At 36.4% G+C, this 12065-nt stretch overlaps 1 protein-coding gene and 3 non-coding genes across 5 annotated transcripts; all 4 read right to left on the bottom strand.

The window, feature by feature from the left end:
* Nucleotides 1–342: 342 nt before the first annotated feature.
* On the bottom strand, nucleotides 343–415 carry trnaf-gaa (transfer RNA phenylalanine (anticodon GAA)). The gene has a single exon. It is a non-coding gene; the product is annotated as a tRNA-Phe (tRNA).
* A 3540-nt stretch (nucleotides 416–3955) lies between these two features.
* trnan-guu (transfer RNA asparagine (anticodon GUU)) lies at nucleotides 3956–4029 on the bottom strand. The gene has a single exon. It is a non-coding gene; the product is annotated as a tRNA-Asn (tRNA).
* A 590-nt stretch (nucleotides 4030–4619) lies between these two features.
* Nucleotides 4620–4693, bottom strand: trnan-guu (transfer RNA asparagine (anticodon GUU)). The gene has a single exon. It is a non-coding gene; the product is annotated as a tRNA-Asn (tRNA).
* A 1845-nt stretch (nucleotides 4694–6538) lies between these two features.
* On the bottom strand, nucleotides 6539–11133 carry fkbpl (FKBP prolyl isomerase like). 2 transcript variants are annotated; one of them, XM_039651387.2, is made up of 3 exons: nucleotides 11047–11133; nucleotides 10420–10820; nucleotides 6539–7716 (listed from the first exon to the last, which is right to left on the bottom strand). In XM_039651387.2, exons 2-3 carry the CDS (start codon nucleotides 10798–10800, stop codon nucleotides 6970–6972), a joined length of 1128 nt encoding a protein of 375 aa, XP_039507321.2. In that variant the 5' UTR covers nucleotides 10801–10820; nucleotides 11047–11133; the 3' UTR covers nucleotides 6539–6969. The 2 variants fall into 2 exon arrangements, with proteins under 2 accessions (XP_039507321.2, XP_088980594.1); XM_089124468.1 differs by having other exon boundaries at nucleotides 11043–11083.
* Nucleotides 11134–12065: the final 932 nt, after the last annotated feature.

The following is a 12065-nucleotide window of genomic DNA, read 5'->3' as shown; positions in this document are numbered from 1 at the left end:
TGCCTAAAATAAGGGGTACAGCTTTTTATCATTTTACAATTGAATTTTCTTTGAATATGTGCATTTTGTATTTAAAATGAAAGTCACTTCACCAAACAGTGTTTGTCTCTGATCTCTAAAAACAAAGCTTGATCTGGTCTTTATAAGAACTTATATATTTTTGCAATTCTGTCTTGCTTGGCCTAGTGAGTATTTCATGACATGGTGATTATATGGCTAATTTTCCCTTTCCATCAATGAATGCATAGTTGCCTTGTGTTGGCTTTGTGGAAATATATAAAAACACTACATAAGAGTTTGTAGGTTAACGAAGAAAAAAAAAAGATCTTTTAAGAATCAAAATGCCGAAACCCGGGATCGAACCAGGGACCTTTAGATCTTCAGTCTAACGCTCTCCCAACTGAGCTATTTCGGCTACGAGGACCTCTACTGGACTGGAGCCATAATTTTTTAATAATTTTTAAAGAGACCCTTTTGTTTGTGTGGTGTGGATTATAGCTCTAAGAGAATGAAAACATCCTGCAAAGATTTATATCTGAAAGTGCACCGTATATAAAGTTATTGTCTTTCAAAAGTGAGAGTCGACTCTGAGTCTATGAAATGAATGGACTAACGTTACTTGCACTGAGCTTCGCGACGCACTTCCGTTTGGAAACAATACATATCACTTACTTCCGGTTATGTTTACGTTCAATGTGCTGCGGTCAATCGTCAATGAGTTGAACAAACACCACCTAAAATGAGTGTCTGTAACTAATAAAGTTTTATATTTTGGAAAATTTATTGACAGAAGAAGGGATATTCTGATGTTATTCAAAACTCATCGGAAAATGAAGTTTAAATCCAAACCAAGCCAATCCAAGAAAGCTGCGGCAGTAAAAAAACGCCATTATTTCACCACAGGGTGTCAGTGTTCGTCTACGTTGGTGAGAACAGATGAATAACATCAGTACGAAACACGAACATTTATTTGGATTAAATATTGTAATCATTCAGTGTCATTTTTCAATGTCAATCGTTTTACTATATACATGTTCATGACCAAAATGCTTAATTCATTTTCAGAGAAGTTGACTCATTCTCCTCTATGCTGCGGGCGTTCTGATCTACGATCTAATGACCTCGCGATCATTTATTTATTCATTCATTCAACTATTTTAAAAAGACAGGAATAAAGCACCAATGCACACTTTTTATTAGTCAAATTCATTTAAAAAATTTAAACTCAAGTATAGAATATAAGTAGCCAAAGACAAAAATACTGTTGTTAATGAGAAGACATAAGACTGCTGCAGGTTAGTGGATAAATATATTGTAATGACCTGGTAGTCGGTGCTAGCAGCTGGGTGCATTATGGGTAATTTTTTATTGAGAGTTGATTTATGTGGTATTGCAGTAAGATCTTTAAGTTTTTGTGATAGTAAAGTTATGTGTGTTAATGTTCAAGTTAGATCAAATGTTCTTGGTTCATTTACTGCCTAATGTAAAAATGTGTCTCTCACCGTCATGGAGAGAGATGTGTAAGGCAATAGGGCCTTGCCTGAGTAGATCATTCTGTTTTCTGAATTAAAAGAGGAAAAGACATTGTTACTGTTTGCTGTTGGTGTATTCAACCAACACTCCACCTGTGGGAACACTCTGGGTCGTGCGGTGTATGGGACAGGAGTGTTCTGATCTTATGTTAGAAATTAGGGCAGTTAGAGTGTTATTAGCGTATTTTAGCTCCGGTTAGATCTACGTTTATTTGATAACTATCAGTTATGACAATATTTAGCCTATTTATCATTCAGAATGGAACAGTTGGAAAGAAAATATATTTGTAGGTTCATTATAGCAGGTTCAAGATAATTAATACAGAGATCATTATTCATTGTTTTAATCAATTGGCATTCATAAAACGTAGTGATAATCTGCATTCTCATGTATGGCCGTGCGATGAACACTATAACCGGAAACTCCCGATATGTATAAAGTAGAATGCGGAAGTAGTTGTGCAAGTAGTCCATTGTTTTTGAAACGAGTCATTAGCTGTTTCGTAGTGACGTAGATACGAAACATAAGCATATTGGCTGTAGATGGGAGTGTAAACTTGAAGTCTAGAACACAAATACTTTAGCTGAATAGCATCATGTCGAGAAGACGCTGTGTTCTACAATGCAAAGATAGTTCATCCACTTTTGTTTTCATTTACCAGGGACGAGCATGTGAAGAATCGGTGGTTAGAGTTCATATTTGCAACGCCCGATTGTGTTCTCATCATTTTAATGACGAATTATTCAAAAACATAAATTAATTCAAATGTGGATTCGCAAGCCGGTTGTTCCTGAAGGAGGTCTCAGTACCCAGTGTATATGGATCAGCTTCCTCCTATGAATCACAACCTGTAAGTATTATTAATAATTGTTGCTTTTATGGGTTTTGTAGCATCGGGGCGTGAGGAGGGAAGGCACAATAAGTATGTGTGTGTGTAAGTGTGTAAGTTACGTTCAGCGCAGCTTCTAGTGTTATTAACGTATACATATAAATATAAATATAAGTGGTATTATGGGGTTACGGAAACACCAGGCAGTTACCATGATAAATACACAATAGTAACATAACACGAACCGTTAATGAAACACATAACTAGTGAAGTAATATAGAGGCCGCTCCTCCGCATTTGCGCGAGCATGACAGGACAGTTCGTTTTTCTGAAGTGAGAGACTTTATTTCGTAACATCAAGTTACGAAAATAACGTTATAATACTAACACTGACACATAGTCTGACATCTCATTCTGACCGCAGAGTTTTTCCCAGGCATTTAACGTTACTTAAATGGAGAAAAGTCAACAGCTTTCACTCATGTCATTCAAAATAAATGAAGTCTTGATTTATATATAAAAATAATAAAAAGTTGTTTCCTTGACTGCACACTCCACAACGCATTTAAAACCATAGACATAATACATTTGCAACAAGCAAAAAAAATCTACTGGTGGTTTTCTATCGCCCTCTACAGGAAAAAGCAAGGAATGAACTAATACATTGTAGTTTTACTGTGAACTTAACACAAGAGGTCGCTCATTCATAATGTTTGAAGCAGCCCTCAAAAGTGAGCTGCATTGAATCGTAAATTCCTGTCAGGAATTACTTAGGGTTTAGGTTCATTTTGTCACCTTTCCCACTTAAGAAATTAGAATTCTACCTGGCAAAATGTATGATAATATAAAAACAAAATTGCATCAAGTAGGCTATTGGTATTTGTATAAATGTTTTTGACAAAGTATAGCTTTTTATTTTTTTTAGCAATCTATATAGAGTGCTGGCAGGGGTGACGTATTTTTGTAGATCAAAATCAAAAACTTAGTTAACGTTTTAGTATTTCCGGTTCCCTTGTCCTGAAGTTAATGGGTTTTTGGTCAAATGCCTGAAATAAGGTGTTGGACTTGAAGTTATGTGAAAGATATTTTTTACGTTTTATTCTACCACATAAAATACATCAGTAATATCCCCTGTGATTTGATAAAAAACTTTATTGTCTTGATAAAGGCAAGTGGATAAATGGGGCAACATGGGTTGCTGGGGACATTAAACGTTATCACAGCGAAAAGAAAAAATTCACTAATACACATCAATGTTTATAATTGTATTCTTCCAAACTATTCCAATTTAAATTTTCAGAGAAAATGGTTTTAAATCAAGACTAATAGAGTTGTTGCTTTTATCTCATTAAATTCAGGTTTCAATTCATAAAAAACATTGTGCTCATTTTTATGAAGAACAGATGTTAAAAGAGAGAGAGAGAGAGTGCTTAGTACAGACTGCTGGCCTTTCAGTTTGCATACAAAAAAATATGTTAACATTTAATCTCAATTAATGCCATGTCTTATTAGGTTGTTCTTTTAGTTTAGAGGGTCTATGCAACATTTACATCAATTACTAAAAAAAATAATGGATAGAAAACTAAAGCTTATCGTCCCTGGGTGGGCTCGAACCACCAACCTTTCGGTTAACAGCCGAACGCGCTAACCGATTGCGCCACAGAGACTTGTGGTCATGGCCACTGGTATGTTTCAATAAGAAGAAACGTTTTCTGTCTAAAAGCCTAAAACGCATATAAACCACACATTATGAAAGTGAATTGCACAAAAAGCAATTCTGAGGTCCTGAGTCCTTCATGGGAACGTTACTTTGTAGTAGGTGTAGTTACATTGAACTTGACACTAGATGTCGCTCTTTATTTGCATGGGGAATAAAATAGCCATAGTGGAGTTATTTGTAACAACTTGCATGTCATGCCTGTCAGGCCTAATGCATGTTTAAAATCATGGCTAACTGTCCAAGATACATACTATAAATTCATAACATTGCATTATGTGACACTGAGTACTGCAAATTAAGAGTAAATGTTAATTAGGCTTTGTATTCAATGGTTTAGCCATCTGTCTTTGATTCACTGAGATTATTGGCTAGGTTTATTGGATTACTAACTGCAGACCTACCTGATTGCACTCATTAAATGTACAGAGAAATCACTAATGAACCACTAAAAGGCGCAACAGTAAATTTCCGTGAATGAATGTTGCTGTGTCAATGCAACATTTACATCAATTAGTATAAAACAGAACAAAAGCTTTTCGTCCCTGGGTGGGCTCGAACCACCAACCTTTCGGTTAACAGCCGAACGCGCTAACCGATTGCGCCACAGAGACTGGTGTCTCCATCTCGAATGATTCCACAAGAAGAACAACCAGAAAAAAAACTGAAAATTATATCTATGTATACATAAATGACATACCTTGTTTCAATACATACCACTTCTAGCAGGGGGCTTGCAGGGTTGCCAGTAAAGGTAGTTCAAATAGCTCTTATCTGTAAAAAAGAGAGTTTTTTCATAGGTCAAATAACCATAGCTTTTCATACCTCCAGAGACGAGAGAGTACTGTGGCCAGTTGCATAAACTGCTTTGACTAATCTTAAAACATAGGCATCTATTTTTTCCCCATCAAGACTGGTCCTAACTTCGTAAAGTCAGTTACATAAAAAGGTAGATAGGTCTACTTTGAATAGAAAGATTAAGAATAATAACCCTAACTACTAGTTGGTCAAACAGTCTTAAAATAGAGGCTGAGTTTATGCAGCTCTCCACTAAGCACGTCGTTTTATTGCATTTTTTAAATAGCAAACTTCATTTCAGCTATTAAAATTGACACTAGATTGACCCTAGATTTTGTTTTATTTTTCCCAATCTGTGTTCTGGGAACAACTTCTTTGCAATTAATGCGAACGTGTCTTCCAGGCTGTTTGTGTACGTGTCAAATTATCACATCTTATTTTTCATAATTTAATTTACGAATAGGCCAATACGTTGTTTGTTCGGGTGTTCTTTTATTGATGGTCTTATACAGCGAATTAAATGGGAATATTATTTCTATTTAATATTATATAATATTATAAGTAATATTTGTTAAACCAAACTCTTAAATTCGTAATAACTGAAACAAACAACGATGGCTGAACACATGGCGTCAGTGTGGCGGGGAAGTACATGTCGACTGACTCTGAAGAGGGCAGCGACGGTAAGGTCTGGAAAACGTGTTTGGAAACCGTCATTATTTTCCAATCCCCTTAGCTAATAATTTTCCAATTGGGGGTGGGTAGTGGCGAAGAAATTATGCCGCATTAAACATTATGAAGAAATAAAATGAGAATGAGAACACTGCAAATAAAAAAATAAAAAAACAGAGGTGTAGCAGCTATGTATTAATGCGTTTTGTTTTATGCCGTTTACGCTTATTAAAACAGTTTATATTTCTCATTGAGAATAACTTGTTACATTCTCAGGACATGCAGAACGTTTTCTTGTCATCGGGCATTGGTTCATTTCCGACGTTTCAAAGTTTAACTGTCCGTGGCCATCCGTGCTGGGCCGCCATTACAATCGTATATTAATACTTTACATTAATAACAGCTTTCACTGAAATGCTATTATGTCTATTACTTTATTACTTGTCACATTGTAGCTGCGTTTTTTAAGTTTTTTTCCAGGCTTTTTTGTTTAGTTACCACCAGTTCTCGTCACACACGTCACCACACAGTAACATCACTGTAATAACCGAATTAATAGATTGTTGTTGTTTTACACCTAGTTAGGGTACAATAATCTTACCTCTCCATTTATCTTTTGCTTTACAGAGATTACAAACGTAGTTAGTCTTCTGGTTTTATTCGTTGTCATCGATCTTTCTAACGTGAACGTAGCGAGGACGGAGGCGTCGTGTGGTTGGCCGCCTCGACCTGAAGAATGTGATGTCATTGGCTACGCAATTAACTCATTAAAAACGCGTTTAAATGTTATATTCATAAGAAAAATGAAATCATAGAGTATAGCCTAATTTTTGTATTATAATATAATTTGAAATTATTCTGCAAATCTTAAAATGACTAAAAACAAAAGATGCAATGATTGCATTATATATTCTCTTAAATATTTTAATGACATTTTGTTTGAAATGGGTAATGCCTTATGTTTGTTAATAAAAACAACTATTTGCAATAAAAACAGTTTTTTTTAATAAATCACATTGTTTAATGTCATTTTAGGTAAGAATGAGTTATACTTGGCATTTTATCATTTTCTACAGCAGTTATAAATCCAGAATAAAAAACAAACATTTGTTCAGAAAAAAACATCAAAGCAGTATATTCTAATTTTACAAAAATAAACAAAAAAAAATTTAACTACATTCAGTAAATGTCTTAAGTAGCTTCTTGACTTTCAAGTTTATGTAGATTTCAACATTAACAAATTACAAAATTGAACATTTAAGACAGTATATACTACCCATACAGTAAAGAAGTTTTAAAAACTGAAATTGAGCTGCACGGAAGGACCAAAAACATAACTTATGGGCACTTTACAGTAATCAGTATCACAATATAATTTTTATAATTCTGTTTTCTGTATTTGCTAACTTTCAGTTATTTCCTAGTTGAACATCTTGCTCAGCCTTTGACCAAGTTTACTGTTTAGGTCTTTTAATTGGGAGTTCACTTGTTTCAGAGCAGTGCGAGCTGATGCAGAATCCGGTTGGAGTTCCAGAATCTTTCCAAAGGCCATGCGGGATTCCTCCAGTTCGCCCAGCTGCATGCAAGCTTGCCCAAGCCTGTACCAGGCTTTAGTGCTCTTTGGGTTCAGCTCAGTGGCCTTGGTACTGCTGTCTCTGGATTTAACAAGCTGACCTAACTTAAGTTGGCATAAAGAGAGATTGCAGTGAAGCTCTGCTTTTACATTTTTGTACTCCTCCTCAGTTGGAATGGAGGAATCATCAGCACTTTCTGCCAGCTCGTTTTCTTTATCATAGCATGGTGTCAAAGCTGCATCATCATCTCCATCCACACCGTCTTTAGACGTCTCGTCTACTGGGTTTCCTCTTGTCTGGCCGTTTAATGTTATTGCCAGCTTTACAGCTCTGCAATAGCAGTCTGCCGCACCCCAGATATCTCCCTTCCCAAACCGCTGACCACCCCTCTGCTTGTGAGACAGCACCCAATCCCACTTCTCTCCAGGTGTCATCTGCCAAGACTCCTGGCCAGGGGTTAAAGAATGAAGCTGAAGAGTAAAGCAGTCGGCCTGCTGTGACAATCCTTGCCCTGTTGTATTTTCAATCTGGGTACCGTTAGCATCACCGCATGTTGCGTTGGAGTTCTTTGTATTCCAGGCACTTATTGTGAACTGCAATAAAAAAAAAATGTTTATAGATGCGAACATCACATTTTCTTATTATAAACATAATATATAATAGCTGACATGAAACGGAAGTTGCAATAGTCTTTGCTTCACTATTGTGATGTATACTGTATCTAGAGATGCACAGGTCGACCAGCCATCGATCGGAACTGGATGGTTACACTCGAAGACTCGGTTTTGTTTTATTTTGGCCGATGTGTGTTCTGGGCTTGCACACAAACTGCATTGCAATAATTTCCCAAAATGTCATTTGTCTGGAAATATTATGAAATCTGTGAACTGTGAAATCTGTAAATACAGGCCAGAGACAGAAAATGCTGAAAACGGACAGAAAGAGGACAGACACGTCAGCAGAGAAAAAACTGTACCAGGCACAGCAAGCTCATTGTTTGCGAATGCGATGCTTAAAATATTTTGAATTGGGTGTGGAGTTCATATGAACGTATCTCTGAAGGGAACTGACTGTCTTCAGAAAAGTTTCTTTTTCACTACCTCTGTATAAATGCGTATTAAAGTAGTTTATACTACTTTACACTACCCCACTGAAACTGTCAGAGAGGGAATTTGCATTTTCATTCAGAAGGTATTTTGTAGGTATTTTTTATGTAGCACCATTTCAGAAATCTAAAGTCAGACCACTCTTTTTTTTTTCTTTAAATCTTAAAATTACACAATCTAATTTAAGTCAAAAACAACTGTTCATGCTACCTGTGTGCAGCATCTTTGTTTGGACCGTGATTATAATGCAGTGGTTGCCTCTAATTACAAAAGGATACAGTTTGGCCAAATAAACTACAAATAAAGCAAGAAAGAAAATCAGCAACCGGTCTCAGAATAAGCCTATTTGCTTGTAAAAAATCCAGTAGCACCTCATTGCAGTACACGAAATCGTAAGGGGCGGAGATGGGTAGGATTAGGAATATGTAAGGTGGGAGGAGTTGGATCTGGATCCAACTCCTCTCCAGGATTTCATGTTCTGCAGAGAGGACCATCTAAAAAATTGGGAATCAGAATCGGCCATGAAAAATCATGATGGTGCATCCCTACTTAGTACTTATATCTGAGTGAAACGGCTGCTGGAATGAAAAAAAAAAATAGAGCAGGACTTTATTTCATCCTCGAAAGTTTATTGGATCATAGGTAGTTGGGCATTGCTAACTATAGACGCTTTTCTGAATGCGGGTCATTCCATGTCAAATCAAATAAATTTTGGAAACTTTGTTAGTATTTTTTCCGTAGAAAGATAAACATAAATAGAGATAAAAGCTAAAATATTAAATGTCATGAATGTAAATTGACAGAGTAATCCACTATTTTATAGAGGGGGTAAAAATGACATTAGGAAGATGGCAGCATCATTATTTTATTTTTACGCAGAGATTTAAGAGTTTAATCTGTTTACTTTAGCAACATTTGTTGCATTATATGCCAATGGTCACTGTTCAAAAATACCTTTTGTCTTTTGCCCTAAGTTTGCATGACTATAACTCAATAAGCATTGAAGTATCTTAATATCCTTTTAGATTGTCGTTTTTAACAAACTTTTCTCTTTGAAACTTAATTTTCAAGGCCCTATGTGGTTCAATCCTATAGATATGGGGACCCATTTTCAATGGTCAAAACCAAATGTGATTCACTTTGCACACAGCTGATACTTATTATATTTAAAGAGGAATGTCTGATGAATAAATTACAGGCATGCAAAGTCACCATTGACACATAATACAACAAAGATAGCTAAAGTAAACAGATTTAACTCGCCTCATGCCAGAAACTTGGGTGTCATTCTTGACTCAGAACTCAGATTAGTTCTGTTGTCAAGAATAGTTTTTACCAGCTAAGAATGATTGCCCGCCTGAAGTCATTCCTATCTTGTGACGATCTTGAGAAAGTTATCCATGCCTTTATTACATCACAGCTGGATTATTGTAATTCCCTCTACTTTGGCCTCCCGCAATCATCACTTAGACGTTTGCAGTTGGTACAAAACGCAGCAGCACGTCTTTTAACTGGCACCAGGAGGCGTGAGCACATCACCCCCATTCTGGCTTCCTTGCATTGGCTCCCAGTTCTTTTTAGGATTCAGTTTAAAGTTTTACAGTTTGTTTTTAAGGCACTTAATGGGCTTGCCCCAACATACATCACTGAACTTGTACAGCCATATTCAGTTCAAAGGTCCCTCAGACCCTCAAATCAAGGGCTTCTGCTTATGCCGGGCTCAAACTGATGGGTGACAGAGCGTTTGCAGTTTCTGCTCCACAGTTGTGGAACCAGCTCCCTCGGGATATTAGATCTGCCACCTCCATTGCTATATTCAAAACCAGGTTAAAAACCCATTTTTATTCTATGGCCTTCCTGGATCCTTAACCTGGCACTCCTGTTTGTTCTTTGTATTTCTGTGTTGTACGCCCTGAAATTGAAGATTTTCTTTTTTTTTATTTTCATATTTTTATATGCTTGACTATTGTTTCTGTGTTTTTCTTTTCTTTTTATTTATTCGTTGTACAGCACTTTGGTCAGTCTTGCACTGTGTGTAAATGTGCTTTATAAATTAAATATACTATACTATATTAATATACTAGCCTAATAGACCTACCAATCTCTGCGAAAAAAAGACAGTAATAATCTTTAACAACGTCATTTTACAATAAAAATATTGTTAAAATTGTGTTTTAGTATAAGTGATACCTCACACATCTCTCCAGCCCTCATCCCTTCCAGGCAGCCCTCGGTGATGTCACACTGTCCTTCGCCCATGCGCAACACGAACCACTCATCGAGTTGGACCTGCAGTATAGAGTCCTGCGAGCGGGGATATGAGGAGGCTTGCTCGCTAGAATCAACGCTAGCTGTTGATTCTTGCTCTTGAGAAGCAGTATGCAGTGTGTTTTCCCCTGTAACAGTCTTTCGCCCCACCTTGACCTTACATAGTGACCCCATCATAGGCGTACTGTCCCCTCGTTGTCTTTCTCTAAGCCACCTTCGGCGCACCTCCCACAGACCAGCGGGAGACGCGGAGATCCATGATGTCTCAGCGGGGAAATGATCAGGCACTTGGAATGTTGTCATGACGAAGAGTTCTAAAAGACCTAAAATAACAATTATTATTTGATGGAATAAATAACTGCAGACTAACGTTACAGGGAATGCTATCAGGAGACCTGTTAGCACTGTGAGGCAAAGTCTATTGCACGTAGGTTATTTTAAACCTAGCGCATCAATAGCTTCAGGCATGCATGAGTATTTAAAACAGAACACGTTTATAATGACACATTAGTTAACTCTTTAGTTATTACGAAACATTAGTGTACCTACTTTAGTGATGGTTGTTGCTGTCAGACTCTCTTCTTCGCACAGCAAATATCTCACAATGAAAGTCTTCAATCGCCATCTACAGGTGCGGGATGGAATGAACGTCTTACTTTACACTTGTACTTTTGAGTTTGTCTTGTTTACACGGTCGCATGGACAAAGCTAGTCCCAGACTAATGGGAAAATACATGTTCGAGCGGTTTTAATAGAAAGGAACTTGAAGTCTCATTGTTTTGTGTCAAGATGCACACAAGTAATTGATTTTTTTCCTAAGACATGTTTTAAAAAGCTACTTAAATAACTAAGGCCTAATCCTGGCTTAATCTAAGCCCTGTCTGTGAAGCCAGACCCAGATGTCGTTATTTGGGGCAAAAGATACAAGTTACTGCATGCAAAAGTTTGCATTAACCTGTGCTGGTAAAAATATGCCCTTATAAAATAACTTAAGATACTCTCAATAAAAAAATAGACTAAGACCATTTTGCAAGATGTAAACAACACTGGTCCAGAAACACTTCCTGTTTCAGTTTGTAACTGTTTTCTTTATTTCACATGTAAAGAAAACATCTTAAAGATGTTTGTTTAACTTTTTGGTTCAGTTTTATATGTTCTGTTGGTTGTATTTTATCCCAGCTTTTATGTGGTGTTAAAAAAACTGAAACAGGAAGTGCTTCTGGACCAGTGTTGTTTACATCTTGCAAAATGGTCTACCATGTGCAATGATTACCGGTAATGTGCAAAATCTTTATTCATTTTTTATTTTTTTATTTTAAAGCTTTAGCTTTTTTGTTTGTTTATATTCAAGTCCATATTTTATGGTGAAAAACAGTAAGTGTCCCTGGATTACATTTTGTTTAAAATGTCTTTATAAACAGTTTTGTGCATAACCCTCTTACATAACTTAATTTTTATCCTTTTTTATTTAAGCATGATTCTGTCATGTGACATTTTTTTATTATTGATATGAACAGGTGTACATGTGTGTTTATTAGTGGCATTTTGATCTGATGAAGAGCCGTGCT

Source organism: Pimephales promelas, chromosome 20 (genome assembly GCF_988280905.1).
Source record: "Pimephales promelas chromosome 20, fPimPro1.hap1.1, whole genome shotgun sequence".
Lineage (NCBI taxonomy): Eukaryota > Metazoa > Chordata > Actinopteri > Cypriniformes > Leuciscidae > Pimephales > Pimephales promelas.
Note: the sequence above shows the minus strand (reverse complement) of the source record. Positions and strands in the feature narration are given on the sequence as shown.

What these genes read in the sequence shown, in the direction of transcription:
- fkbpl (XM_039651387.2), bottom strand. Translation starts at nt 10,800, where the DNA reads ATGACAACATTCCAAGTGCCTGATCATTTCCCCGCTGAGACATCATGG. An exon ending in GGGCTGGAGAGATGTGTGAG is followed by an intron (nt 7,717 to 10,419) that starts GTATCACTTATA and finishes TTTTTATTGCAG; the next exon opens with TTCACAATAAGTGCCTGGAA.